Here is a 15776-nt window from a genome sequence, read left to right on the forward strand (position 1 = left end):
GGGAAATGGGAGGCTGGGAGGAGGCAGATTCTTTTTTTTTCCTTTTCTCAATAAAAAAAAAAAGAAAAAAAATGGGGATAGAGGAGTTTATCCATAGTTCATGTACTCTGTTGCAGATATTATGGAAATCAGTATGGAGATCTTAAAAAGTCAAAAAAAGAACATCATGAATCTGCTAGTCCATGCTCAGGCACTTATCAAAAAGACTGTATCTTATCACTGAGATAACATTCATGTTTTCTGTCACTCTATTCAAAATGGCAAGGAAATAGATGCCTATTAATTGACAGATTATGAAAGTTTAGTACATATACAAAATTTTAATCAATTATAAAGGAAAGAGCAATCATAAAATTTGCAAGAAAATGGATAGACCTGAAAATTATTAAAGAAGATAACAGATTCAGAAAGAGAAATAACACATATTCTTGTTGATATGTAGATCATACATTTTAATATTTATATATGTATTTCAAAGTGTTAATGTGATATAAGTCAAGCCACTAGAAATAGAAATTTTGAGGAAAAGGTGACTAAGCATAGAATATACATGATACTGAAGCTAAAAGAAATTCTCTGCGAGTAGGAGAGTAGGAGAATGGGGGAGAAGGATCAATAAAGAAGTCAAGTTGAATTGTACCACAAGGAAATTGCATGTTAATAAAACACTAACAGAAGAGTAGGAGAGGATGATGATGATGATGATGATGATGATGATGATGATTAGAGAGTAGGAGAGTAGAAGGATGGGGAGAAGGATCAATAAAGAAGTCAAGTTGAAAAGTGCCATAATGAAATTGCATGCTATTAAAACAATGATAAAAAGTAGGAACCAAGCATCATAGTAATGTCATTTGCTAATGCAGGTATAACTAGCATTTGCTAAGAGATAAACAACGTAAGCTCATCATCTGACACTTACCTTGAATCGATTCGTAAATAGCTCCAATTTGGGGAATAATTCTCTGTTGGTATACAGGCTTTGTAGAGCTTTCAAACACTTCAGTCTGACTTCCCCTTGCTTCAGGAATACAAAGAAAAACAGGAAGAGGCAGTCATTTCCACTTCACAAAAGTCAAAAAAGAAAAAAAAAGAAAAAGATAAAGTCTCTATGAAGAATAAAATATATCTCAGGCTAACTATTCAACTTATTTCCTATTTGAATTTAATATAGGAAGAGAATGAGCAATTGCATAACCTGGGCTAACACAAGATTTAACTAAAAATGCAAAGAAAATTCTTATGAGTTAAACCTTTTTCAAATATTTGAAAACTACATCTGATGATGAAATTCTGCCAATATGCTTTTAGTGGCATATTGAATTTATAATCTATGGTTATAGTTGGAAAATGGATTGCTCATTTGTTCAGCATGTAATTATAAAATGATCCCATAAAAATTCTATTAAAAATTGGATAATGGTTAATTTGTCCAATCAATATTTACTTTCCTACATCAGAGAGAAAAAGAATATAGTTAGGGCCTACTTAAAACAGATTAAAATCTACAGAAAGAAGAGTCTTTAGCGAATATTGTACTCTACCACTGAGCTAAATCTCTATCCCAGCAGAGTATCCTTAACAAAGTCATTAAGTCTGGATAAAGGATGGCGTAGATCAGAGTACATTTAGTATCATCTAGAAGAAATCTGTGTAACACTATCAAAGAATTCAAATAAGATTAAGGTTTCCATGCTCTAAAAGAAGAAATGTGTTTTGATAATATCAATCCATTCTGGAATCAAAATAGATTTTATATTTAACTCAGCTGCTTATTAGCAGCACATGAAATGACACACACATCAGCTATTCCGGCATTTACAATTTGTTCATAAGGATGAAATACACGAGTATGGTGATGAAAGTGTGAACAAAATACTTTGTGGAATGTGGTATGATTTGTTACATTTATAGATTTGTGTCATGACACTATTTTCCCTGGTCATTAATGGGTGTCTCATTAATGAATGAATGAAATGTCACTGAATTAATCTGCAAAGATTATATAGATGGCACTCTACTGCAAGTGCTTTTTCAAGTAATTTCTAGATACCACTGAATAAATTGATACTTTTCCTCAAAGGGCCCATGAGGAACCTAAAGTATCCACAGCATATGCTACTATGCACTACCCAAATCTCCTTTACTTGGCTAGTACTTGACCCTCCGTTTATGTTGGCTGATGTCAGAACCCTTTTCTGGGGAACTGACCATAGACAACCAAAGACTTGGGATAAAACAGTGTAGCTCAGGCTGAAGAGATGGCTCAGAGGTAAGAAGCACCTGCTGGTCTTTCAGAAGACCTGAGTTCAGTTCCCAGCACCCATGTCAGTTACCCATGAAGTTACTGCCTGTAACTTCAGCCGCTTATAAAATGACCACTCTGAGGAGGAGGAAACAGGAAATAATATGGCTGTGCGAAGAGAGGAAGAGATAGGGCAGGAAGGAGACAGGAGCTTGTCCCCTTTTTTGGCTAAGAGGTTGATGAGGTAAAAAGTGACTGTGGCTTGCTCCTTTGTCTCTCTGATCATTCAGCAGTTACCGATACTTGTCTCTGGGTTTCTATTATTAAGAACAATTAGAGTTCGTGTTACAATTTTGAATTTCTAATTTCCTCTAGGATTTGTGGGCCTGAAAATGTGGCTCATGTCTTCTTAATAGGAGAGCCAGAACTCCTTCAACCTTGCCTTTAGCTGCTCTCAATCAAGCATGTATCTATTTTAAGGACAATGCTAGAAAGGCTTTTTCAGGATCTACACAACCCCCTCTCTCTTTTTTTTTCCTTCATCAGGCTACAGTAAGATATCAGCATGGATAAAATGCTAACTTTGGCTCCTAGAGGGCGAGATAAAAAGACTAGAGCAATACAGATAAGGAGTTATCATCTAACCATTAGAGGCAAGCTGGAAATACTATTTTATAATAATGATTTAACTCCAGAGTTCCATGTATTGGAAATCTGCTCCCCTGTATAGTACTACTGAAGGTAGTAGGGAGCTAGGCCGTCACTATTAGCTTAATGCTAGCAGATTATTTCCTGAGAGAATAGATGGTTATGTAAGAAAGTCTGAACCCTCCCGAGTCTCTCTTTTTCTCTCAGTATGTTAGCTTTTGTTTATCCACTTCTACAAGTGTTAACATTTGTCATGCTGGCTGTGCTCAAAATATGCTCATTAGGAACTGAACAGAGGAGGTTGCTTGATCTTGGACATACATCTTTCAGGTCTTCTGTCCCAATACCGGAGACAAAGAACAATAATTGTAAAGGGTGGCAGTGATAAAGGGAAAGCAGTGGAGAAACTATGGAACCTGCTCATAGGATACATTATTTCACATAGCAAGAGAGGAGGAAAGCCAAAAAAGTACTATGCATACACAATAAAAAGAACAATGGATAAGCAAAAAGAAGTAACAGTCTTCCATATGTAAAGTTAAAACTTCAGATGTAAGGTAACACAGCCAACTTCTTTCCAAACTCAGCCTTAAAACTAAAACCAAAACCAAACCAAATCAAACAAATTAACAAAAAAAAAATAAATTATTTTATCAAGCTTCATAGACTAGGGTTTTATTTTCACCTTGTGAACTGAAATCTTTCAGTGACAACTTTTTTTTCTCTTTTGGTTTTTCGAGAGAGGCTATCTTCTGTAGCTTTGGAGCCTGACTAGATCTTGTAGACCAAGCTGGCCTCTAATTCACGGAGATCCACTGGCCTCCGTCTCCTGTGCGGGAATTAAAGGCATGTGCCACTACCACCCAGCAACAACTCTTAATTACTTAATTATCTAACTCTCTTCCCAAATCTTGGGACTTCACCTATCAAATGTCTAGCGTATGCCACAGGATTGTCATATCAAATAAATTAGGAGATATTTATTGAAATAACTTAGATAACTGTAAAATAACTAGTTAGAATGAAACAACTAGTTAGTTGTTTAGGCACCACTATTCTCTGAAGCAAGTTTTATTATAGTACCATAAGCACTTGAATGGATCACTACAACCAAGCCCTCACTGAAATCTGAATAATATGTAATAAGATATTTAATTTATATTAGTTGATCCATAAATATTAGTTGATGTTTATGGATCATCAGTAACTCCAGGCCTAGGGGAACTGACAATTTATTCTGATCTCCTTGGGCACCACGTATGCACATGATGCTAATGGATAAGTGTAGGCGAAATACCCATATACATAAAATGAAATAAAAAACTTAAGATATTCAACTAAAATAATGATGACTATTTTACATCAATTTAGTATCTTCCCAGAATTGGCTGTCATTTATAAAATCAGATAGAACTGTTAAGTGTTACATAAATGTAGAAAAATACTCTCAAGGGACCAGAGAAAGAATTGAGATGGAAGTGAGAGAATAATCAAAGCATCAAGGTTTAAATTCATTCTTCAAAAAAAAAAAAAAAAAAGATTGATGACGGACTTGTTTACTTTGAGAGAATGTGAATACATTCATGTGAGGGCACTGTGTGATTCTACATTCCCTCAAATTGTCAGAAAATTTTCATAGACCAATCTAAAGTGGGCTGAAATGGAAAGGTTTAAATTCATATCAAGATTACATATGAAAAAATGAAATATAAACAGGTAATACAGTCTGATATTATATTTTTCAGAGAAGATTTGCATTAAAAAAAATTCTTTGAATGTGGTACTGAGATGGGAGTGAGAGGAGAAACACCTATAACAACTAAAAATCTGTATGTTAAATAAACAAGCTGTGATCATATTTCTGTACACAGTCAAGACTTCTAACAGAAAACAATGTACCACAGAACTCTCAATGATAATTCCCACAAAATTGAAAATTTTCAACATTGATAATACTAAAAATTTTAATGCATTTATCATTAATTTGTGTTTATACATGCACATGTATGATATGTATGTGTGAGCATATGTGTGGAGCCAGAGTACAACTTTATGAATTGGCTCTCTCCTTCTACCTCCCAGGGACTGAACTCAGGTTGCCAAGGTCAAGTGCAATATCTTTACATGTGGAGTCATCTCACCAGCACTACTCATTTATCATGTATTTTTCTAGTAAATACTGACATGCATAAGATACAGAAAACAAGTCTTCTACTATCATTACAAAATTTCTCCATTTACCTACAAATATACTATTTTAAAAATATTCCAATAGCTGTTAAACAGTTAAAAAAATATAACAATCTAAAACAAACTTATTTTGGAATTTCTCATGTAGGATTCAATTACATAGGATTTCTTTTAAATCTCGATCTTTTTCCTAAAAGCTGGAGATGGATCAATATAAACTGGGCTTAGTTAACTCAAGAGTGCCAACAAATCTGATTTAACTGACTTAAAAAGTCATGACCCAACAAAATCCTGAACACGAAAGCTACTTAATTTTTATTACAACTAATCATCTTTGACCTTTGATTAGAAGTAGACTATTACCTTTTTAGAGATAATGCATGTATTCTCTTATTAGTACAGATAAACCAGGACCTCAAAGATAATTTAAGATAGCATTGCATCCAAAGGAGACACATAAAATACTGTCTTAAATTTCATAATGGTTATCAATAGTTATTTGTATTATCTTAAATTTTATATTATTATAGCTCTTAAAAAATAAGATACTGGGGCTGGAGAAATGGCTCAGCGGTTAAAAGCATTGCATGCTCTTCCAACGGGCCCGAGTTTAATTCCCAGCAACCACATGGTGGCTCACAACCATCTGTAATGAGGTCTGTGTCCTCTTCTAGCCTGCAGGCAAATATGTAAACAGAATATTGTATCCATAATAAATAAATGTTTAAAAAAAATAAGATACTGCCATTTTCATTGCTGGCATGCAATCAAATACTTGCTGGCATGCAAATCAAATAAGTATGGAGACAAATACTTCTTCCACCAAAACTAGAAGATACCAACTTACCCTATCATGAAGAGTCCATCCTACATATTTCAGGTAACTGTCATTTAGGAAGGCATCACTATACATTTTCATCCATACTCCAATTTCTTCAATACAAATGGCTCGAATCTCAGCAATTGCATCACTGGATGGGGAAGAGGAAGACAAACCTCTGAATTATACAGAGACCTAAAATGTATTCCAACTCATTTTCAAAAAAATATAAATTATATTATTTCCTTTGTTATGACAGGGTATGTAAGAAGTTTGGACTTAAAATTACTGTGTAGCTGAGGACGAACATGAATCGCTGACCCTTATACCTTCACCTTCCAAGTGCAGGGATTACAAGCAAATTTGTGATCACATGTAGTTTTACTCAGGGCTTGAGATTAAACCTAGGGCATTGTGAATGCCAGAAAAGCTCTGTATTAACTGGGTCCCATTCCCAGTCCAATATAAACACTTCCTAATAAATTTATAAATTGCACCAATTTACTTTACTTTTAGAGAGGTCACACATGGCACGAGTGTGGAGGCCAGAGGACAACATATAGGCATTAGTTTTCTCACTCCGACATATAGGTCCCAGGGACTGAACTCAGGTCGGCAGGTTTGGCATCAAGTGCCTTTATCCAATGAGGCACTTCACCAGTCCAACATAAACTTTATGAATACTGTTTTATACCTGCATTGCCAAAGATCTCCAACATAAATATCTTGTTCAATTAAGTTTTTATGAAAATAGAAATTATTAACTACAAGTGTCATAAAGCCTACCATATTTGTTTGGCACTAATTCAGGCAATGACAATTAGAGATTTCTGACAGTATCACAACTACTGTCAAATCGTCTGAGAAAATAAACATACAATGTATGCTTGCACAATCCTTTTTTGTTGCTGTTCTTTTTTTGTTTGTCTTACATTTGTTTGTTTTTGTTTTTTGAGACAGAGTTTCTTTGTGTAGCCTTGACTGTCCTGGAACTCTCTCTGTGGACCTGACTGGCCTAGAACTGAGAAATATCCACAACCTCTGCCTCACTAGTACTGAGATGAAAGGTGTGCACCACCACTAGCTTGCATAACTTTTAATGAATTTAATAAAAATTAATTTTTATGGCTGCCAAAACTAGTTTACATATTTAACAAGGCAAGATCATGTAGAAGCCAAGTATTTGGAAATGCATTATAACTGAAGACATGGCACCATCTGCTTTTCCAGAGCATCCTGGTTTGACTTCTAGCATTTACCAGGAGTTTTAGAACCATCTGTAACTGTATAAGCTCCAGGAGATTGGGATGCCTCCTTCTGGCATTTGTGGGTACTGCACATGCCCCAACAAAATGAAAATCTAAAATAATTTAAAAAACCAAAAGCCTTTTGAGACATTTATTGAGAATTAAGGAAATCTGTAGTTTAGCTTGTACTTCTATAAAACTCATTTTACTACTTCATTCATATCGCATCTCTTTCATCATTAGTTTTAGGCTGTACTTTAGATTGTTTTAGGGTGACCAATGGAGAATCACCCACTCTAGTTATAATGTGAAAGTGGCAGAAAATCCACACGCTTCAGAATTCTACCCATTACCCTCAGGATACACATTCAGTGTGGTTGTTATGGGATGATTTTCCTACTCCAAGGTAATTTCTCAAAAAAGTTTTAATTTTATCTTTTTTCTCACCAGGTTATTAGCCCTAACTTAAAAAAAATATATATATGAGTGGGGTGTAGCGGTGCACGCCTTTAACCTCAGCAAGCAACAAGCAGAGGCAAGTGGATCTCTAAGTTTGAGGCCAGCCTAATCTACATAGTGATACTAGGGTAGCCAGATCTAAATAGAGACACTGTCTAAACTAAAACAAACAATCACCCCAAAAAACCTCTGTGTGTGTATGTATGTATGTATGTATGTATGTATGTATGTATGTATGTATAAAATATTTAATCTTTTGGAGTTCAGTTAAATTTTAAGTTTTCTCATTTAATATATGTTTAATTTAAAGTAATTTTTAAAAAAAATTAGCAAAATATACTTCTCAAGCCTGGTGATGGAAGCATACATCTTTAAACCAGCACTTGGGAGGCAGAGACAGGCAGATCTCTATTATTTAAGGCCAGTATGATCTACAAAGTAAGTTTCCAGACAGCCGGAACTGTTACACAGAAAAACCCCGTATCAAAAAAACAAAACAAAAAGAGAATCAAACCAAACAAAAACAAGACAAACTTGTCATTAAAATTAGAAGTAAAACTCAGCTGTAACTTAGCATTAAGGCACTTATTTATTTTTTCCAATATTCCTGCAACACTGAGTTCTAGGATTATAGGTATGTATCAGCACTCTCAGATAAATTATTTGTCTGTCTTTTTTAGGCAACGTCTCCTTGTGTTCTTATTCTATGGTTCTCAAACTCATAACAATATTTCTGCCTCAGTCTCTCAAGTTTAGTCAAACTTTTTTTTTCCTGTTTGTTTGTTCTCCCTGCTTCACCAGAAAGTTCTGGAAATAAATTCAGGCCCTCAGGCTTGTATACCAAACTCTCATATATAATGAGCCATTCCCCAGTCTTTCTGTGATTTCAAAGTACATCCAAAAATCTGTCAGTCCACACAGTCTCTCTGGTGAACATTTGTTTACCTGTTCTTGAGTATGGGTATCCTACGTAACTCATCAGTGATAAGAATGATTAAAATGGTTAAGTTTTGATTCAAGAAACCAAGTCAAAAAAGAAAGCATTCAGGGAGCCCTATGGGGAAATCCATGAAATGAGCAATTGAGGCTTTCCACCACCACTTATGTGTAGTTAAGCTATCTTAAAAAAGATTTTCCAAATTTAACCAGAAGAATGTAGCTTTGAACAATGTCTTGTGATTTTTAAGTTAAATCCAATTTGACTGATAAACTAAAAAGTTAAACTGTAAATATTAGTGAGGTAACGTGTGACGTTTGAATAGATATATGCATTGGGTAAGATTTAAATCAGACTGTGCACAGATTTCAACTATTTATCATGTTATTAAGGCAAAAAATTCAAAATCCTTCTTCATCTTTTCTTCTTCTTCTGACTACCCTATTCTCTTCCTATTTCCCCTGCCCTATTCTCTTCCTCTTTCCTCCCCTGTTTTCCTTTTATTTGTTAAAAGTGAAAGGCTTCTTTAGATTTTCATGAAAGGTTCTTACCAGGTATCCTAGAATAGTTCAGTGTCACAATACTGTTGCTTCATTCCCAGAAGAATAAAGCACTACAGCTATTGCAAAATAATGTCTTCTAGCTTTGTTAAATGCATAGTTACGCTATTGTTATGTATGTCCAATCTAGTAACCAGAAACAGCTAGCTAGGTCACTTCCTAATAAATAAAAACTATGACATAGTAATAGCTGCTTTACAATGACTGAGTTTAGCAAGATTTGATATTTTAATTAATATTCAAGGATTATAGTCATTAAATAATAACTAGCCGTCTAGGTGTTGGGTCTAATTATCAGTTCTTTAGTGTGGGAGGTCCTTTTGTCTATGTGTTGCTTTCATTGGTTAATGAATAAAGACAATGCCTTGGCCTGTTGATAGAGCAGAACTTAGGTAGGCAGGGAAAACTAAGTGGCATGCTGGGAAAAAGGAGGCAGAGTTCAAGATCCGCCAGAGAGACGCTGGGAATTTTATCTGGTAAGCTACTGCCATGTGGTGATACACAGATTAATAGAAATGGGTTAAATTAAGATGTAAGAATTAGCCAATAAGAAACTAGAGCTAATGGGCCAAGCAGTGATTTAATTAATACAACTTTCTGTGTGGTTATTTTGGGGCTAAGCTAGCTGAGAGGCCGGGACGTACAAGTGGTGCCCTCCAATGTGTGCTAGTTAAATCCACGTAAAACCTGAGAAAGACTGAAAAGGAATTTAAGAAACAAATACAGAATTTAACACAGCTTTTTGCTGTTTGCTGGTGGCATGCCACAGCTCCTTTAGGAAAGATTTTCCTGACTCAGCAGCAGCAGGAAAAAAAGCCATACCATTTTAAAATGTGGGCTTTCTGGGATATGCTGCCAGCGAGACCTCTGGATATTTTGTGAAAACAAGTATTTGGATGGGATTTATGAACAGATTGCTGTGGCTTGCTTAATGGCAACTTGGATGGGCTGTGTGCTTGGAAGTGGGGTGGTGTGTGTGAATGAGAGGCACAAGCAGCTCTGCCATGCTGGAATCGGTGGGGCAAGTAGGCACTGCCATATTTCCCACATCAATCAGCAGGAAGCAGTATGGAAAAAACTACACCCATATTCCCAAATATTGTTTATGCCATTTAAAGGGTGATATGCTAGAGAGATTTGCATTGATATGGATCTTGGTTTATTGATACAAATTTAAGGTCAATTTTGTTATATGTATTTCTGATCTTGATTAAGGTATAGTGATTGTGTAGCTCATTTAAAAATGTAACATAATTAAGAAATACAGGTTAATAGATAATCACCTATAATAATCAAGCTTTGTAGTAGTTAGTAAGATTTTCTAGATGTGCATAGATATATTTCAGATGGATAGGCGTTCTTTTTATCTTTCAAAGACTACAGAATGTGACATTTAAAATGTTTTAAGTAACTAGGACTTTTCCTAACAGTGAGACACATCTCCTAGCAGCACCAATTACTTTGAGAAGAAGATGGGTATTGAAGAGGCTCCTTAGCCATTTGGGCAAGAAACTACTCTTGCCTGAACTGCTGAACTGGACATGTAGTACCTGCAGATAAATGACTGCTGAACTTGCCTAAAGGTTGAGATGATCCTTTGGGGTTCCTGATTCATGAAAAACAATGTGGGACATTCTGCAGGATACAGAAGAAAGTGACTGAACTGTCTTTAAAATCTCCTCCTTCGTGAAAAAGTCTGCTGGATACTATGGACCTGAAGGCCAAAGATGGATGCCCCAAAGGTACAGAAAACTTTGCGTGACTGACCAGGCAGCAAGATGTCTATGTCATTTCTAGAGTTTTGAAAGCTGCTTACAATGCATTTCCTTTTTACTTAAGTAATATTATATTCTTCTGGAGTCTTTGATGGAGTTGAAGAATAGATAATAGTTATAGTTTTCCTTAGTTATGATAAAAGATAAAGTAAACAGAAATATTGTAACTGTAATTCTTGCTTGATACCTATTTTGTTATATGTAATTTTACCATGTTAAAGTTAAAACCTTCCTTTTTGTTTAAGCAGAAAAAGGGAAATGGTGTGGGAGTTCCTTCTGTCCATGTGTTCCTTTCATTGGTTAATGAAAAAAGAAACTGCCTTGGCCAGTTGAAAGGGCAGAACTTAAGTAGGTGGGGAAAACTAAATGGCAGGCTGGGAGAAGGGAGGCAGAGTTCGAGAGATGCCATGGATCTGCCGGATATAGATGCTGGGAATTTCGCCCGATAAGCCACTGCTACGTGGTGATACACAGATTAATAGTAATGGGTTAAATTAACACGTAAGAATTAGCCAATAAGAAACTAGAGCTAATGGGCCAAGCAAGCTGTGTGGCCTAGAAGAACATGCGGGCAGTCCTCCTACAATTCTTTTCAGTTGACAAAATTCAAATGCATCAACACCTACATTTTTTTGGTGACTCCCATGATAGTATCATCAGTGGTACTCTAATTAAATATACTGATATGATAAAGCACTGACCAATAGCAACTTGTGGAGGAAAGGGCTTATTTTACCGTATAGTTCATAACAGTCCAAGGAAATCAGGGCAGGACCTGATAAAGAGATCGTGAAAAAAAAATGTTGCTTACTGGTCTGCTCTGCCTGTTTTCTTATGTAACTCAGGAACACCAAGGGGTGACAGAGTCCCCTGTGGGTCTGGCTTGCCTACATCAATCATCTAACAAGAAAATGCCCTATGGGGTTCTCTACAGAGACATTTCTCAATTAAGATTTCTCTTCCCAAATGACTCTAAACTTCTGTCAAGTTGACATTAAACTATCTAGCACAGAAAGAATCCTACTAATAGACATCACTTTCCTGTCCCCTAGGAACTAATACTGTACTTTAGAAGGTAGGGTATAAATGGTGCCAACAGTTGTTTCTAACTATTCTGTTGATTACAACTCGATATAAAGATATTTTCCAGAGTACATAGTTTTCATACTAAAGTTACTTTGCACAATCTACCTAAAATATCCATGCCATTCAGAGTAGAGGTTAGCTCCAGATATGACAGCGATAGAGCAAATATTAAACTAGAGCAAAAAAGTTAAGTCATAAAGAAAAAATATTAACAAAAATTGTAAGACAATACAAATTTTTATAGAATTTTGGCACTGAGGCCTTAAAATAAATAGCTATAGTGAATTCAGAATAAACTCTACTTGAAAAATTAAACAAAGAAAAACTCATACAAAAGGATAATTCTGGTCTAATTAACACATATTAAATCTTTTGTGTTTAACTTATTTTAAGGTGTAAAATGACTATGGAGAGTTCTATGGAGAAAAACTCACCTAATTAACTAACTGTATTGACAATCTGAGTGTTTAACACTCATTAACAAATGAGCCTTCAATATCTGCATTTTGGATTACTTTTTGACAAATGGGAATTTCATTATTTTCTACTTACAATAAAATGAAAATGAACTCTAGCTGATTTTAACAAAATATTTCTTGCAGTATTTTGGTAACAGTTTTTTCCAGTAATTAGATGAAATTCAAATGACTGCAAAACAAAGTTTGAGGAAACTCTTATCTAAAAAGTGGAGGTATCAGTAGATATCAGTAGGGCTCACATAGACAAAATCTCAAGAGATCTAAAACGAATAATTCTTTATGACAAAAAGGTCTACAATATGAATTGCAGAATAAAATGAATTCCTATCTCAAAAAATTATTTGTAAAATTTTGCTCAAATTTTATTGTTCTAAAATAATGTGACAGTAGAAGTTGTGTGTGTATATGTGATAAAAAGAAATCAAGTGAAATAAAAATCTAATCAGGTTGCTGAAAAAAAGATCACCTTATTGTCTTTTATTATACCATGAATGAAAAATTTAGACTACAGAAGATGACTAACAGACTTTTAAATAAAATTTAAAGTAGAAAGAAGGCTTAATGTTGTTAAAAGACATCACAGTGTGCAAAATCCTAACAGGGGTTAGCAGAAGCTTCTGAGAGAAGGCACTGTATATACCCAAAAAACTCAAAACTTCTTTCATAACTAAGTTTAACTTTGATTACATAATGCATACTAAATATTTTAAATACACTCTAATGTCATATTTAGGACTGTGGACGTAGCTATGTAGTAGAATGTTTTCCTATCTCTGTGGTAAATTTCCAGGAAAAAAAAAGCAATAGGTTCATGAAAGTGAAATTATGTTACATTTTGTTTTTGTTGCATTATACATTTGTAAAAAAAACAAAGTGACAACATTCAGAAAATCTATGTGATTTTGTCTTAAGAGTCCATTAAGAAACACAGACATAATGATGTACTCCTTTAATTATAGCAATTAGTTAATTTAATTATAGATGCTGAAGCAGAAAGATCAAATGCCATTCTGGGTTGAGTTCCAAGGCAGTTCTAAGCAAGGTTCTGCCTCAAAAAAAAAAAAAACCTCAAAAAGAAAATAGGCAAATATGACAGGGTCAAAACGGACATCTATTTTTTTTTTTTTTACTTTGGAATGTGAAAAAAAAAAGATACTAGATTTCTATTCAAATAACCAATAATCTCAAGGCAAGTGAAGACACTTATTTATACTTCTAGGTAGCAAGCACTGTGAGCTGAAACTAAAGGTCTGTACATGTGAAAACCACTCTTAGATAAAGAATAAATGACCAAAGAGAGTAATTCTTGGTGCAAACACAGAGCTAGGAATACTTTGGGTTTGGGTAATCTAACAAATTATACACAGTATTACTTGAACACTGGGGGGAAATTAGTCACAGACTAAATTCTACTATTGTTCATGGCAAACCTTAAAAATTTAATAACTGATTTCCAGAAAGAGAATAATATATGAAAGAATATAAAAGTATCCAGCATAGGTAAGCAAAAAACAATCATTGTCATGAAACAAAAATTAGATAAAAATAAAAGTGAGGCATGAAAAAAAAGAAAAGAAGAAAATTACTGAAAAAAAAGGGAAAAACCCCACAACTCAATCCAAACAAAAAGAAATCATATATAATATAAAACAATGCAGAACATCGAAATGATTACTATGACAAAGTTCATATGTTTAAGAAGTTACAAACAGGGCTGGAGAGATGGCTCAGAGGTTAAGAGCATTGCCTGCTCTTCCAAAGGTCCTGAGTTCAATTCCCAGCAACCACATGGTGGCTCACAACCATCTGTAATGGGGTCTAGTGCCCTCTTCTGGCCAGCAAGCATACAGACAGAATATTGTATACATAATAAATAAATAAATAAATATTAAAAAAATATTTAAAAAAAAAAGAAGTTACAAACATGTACAATATCCTAAAGACCATTGATGAGAAAAAAATCAAGAGGAAGAAAATGATAATAAATTGTATCATAATAGAAAAACAAACCTATTGATAAAGAAAAAGAAATATACAAAAGTCTAAAAGGCAGCCAAACTAAGTAGTAAATTAACTACAATCGTTTCAAGAAAACAGACAACAAACAAACTCCTTTGGTTGTAACAGACATATCAGAGACAGTGGATCTATCCTTTCAAAGGACTACAAAAACCAAAAACTTTCATCTAGATTCCACATCAAAAGACAAAATTGGAAATGACAGAGCCAAGTAAAAAAAATTCTACTTCCCATCTGAGCCATGAAAAACAAACTTGACTAATCTGGGATTAAAAAATTGAAGTCAGTAACATTTTGATATAAAACAATTCCTTCAAACATCTGTAGTCATGGAATGCAAGAATATCATCAGCTGTGATCTAGAAGATGCAGATATGATTGGAATCCAGATACTACATGCATATTCATATGCATACAAAAGATATGTAAATAAGAATAAAGCCTATAAAACACAAAACAAAAAAACACCATAGGTTTGGCTAGCCTGCAAGAAAACAATATACAACTGAAATTATCAGTACAAGGGTCCAAACACTAAGGTAGAATACAAAGGTTTTTTTTGTTTACTATATGAAGGACTGTGTATTGAAGCCAAAGACTCATATATGCAAAGCAGGTGCTCTATCACTGATATTAATCTGAGTTTTATTAAAGATAGACATTTTATTTTTATTGTTGCAAAGATAAGTGAAAACACAAAACATTAAAGGAGAATATATAAAATATAAAACTTATAGTTAATAACATACTAGCCAATCTTTTCATTTGTAGATTTATTTTGATTGATATACTGATTATCTACCTGTTTGACATAATTTTCAGTATGTATTATAATTATATCAGGGTAACTGACATACCCATTACCTTAATACTTATTCCTTATTTGTAAGAACACTAAGACTAGGCACAGTGGTACAAACCTGTAATTCTAGCTTATTTGAAAGTTGATGCAGGCAGATTACTAACTTAAGGCCAGCCTGAGTTATCTAAGAAATACTTGTCTTATAAGAGTTCTTGCACATTGTACTTAGATTGGAAGGCTGTGGATTGATACCACAATTATCTCCATAGGCAGGTTCCATAAACCACAATTTCTCTTCTTTACAATAAATATTTTTTATTTTATTTTTCCATTCAAAAATGTACACTTCCTCCCCTCCCCACCATTCCCCTCCCGCTCTCCCCTTCTCCCTCCCTGCTTAAGAGGACTTCCTGTGGGAAGTCCAAGGGACTGGGACTTGTTTCTAATGCATGTACAGGCTTTTTGGAACCCTACTCTACTTGGATGCACAGCTTCCTAGGCCTGGATGT

General features: G+C 34.5%; 1 protein-coding gene across 2 annotated transcripts in view; it reads right to left on the reverse strand.

The window, feature by feature from the left end:
• Stag1 (stromal antigen 1) overlaps positions 1-15776 on the reverse strand; it is a 335960-nt gene that overhangs the window by 127618 nt on the left and 192566 nt on the right. For both annotated transcript variants that reach the window (XM_005367800.3, XM_026789595.1), the window contains 2 exons: positions 5931-6054; positions 923-1021 (listed from right to left, as the gene is read on the reverse strand). In XM_005367800.3, coding sequence (XP_005367857.1) covers positions 923-1021; positions 5931-6054 — 223 coding nt within the window. The remainder of the gene's footprint in view (positions 1-922; positions 1022-5930; positions 6055-15776) is intronic.

This window comes from Microtus ochrogaster, unplaced genomic scaffold (genome assembly GCF_000317375.1).
Source record: "Microtus ochrogaster isolate Prairie Vole_2 unplaced genomic scaffold, MicOch1.0 UNK24, whole genome shotgun sequence".
NCBI classification, from domain to species: domain Eukaryota; kingdom Metazoa; phylum Chordata; class Mammalia; order Rodentia; family Cricetidae; genus Microtus; species Microtus ochrogaster.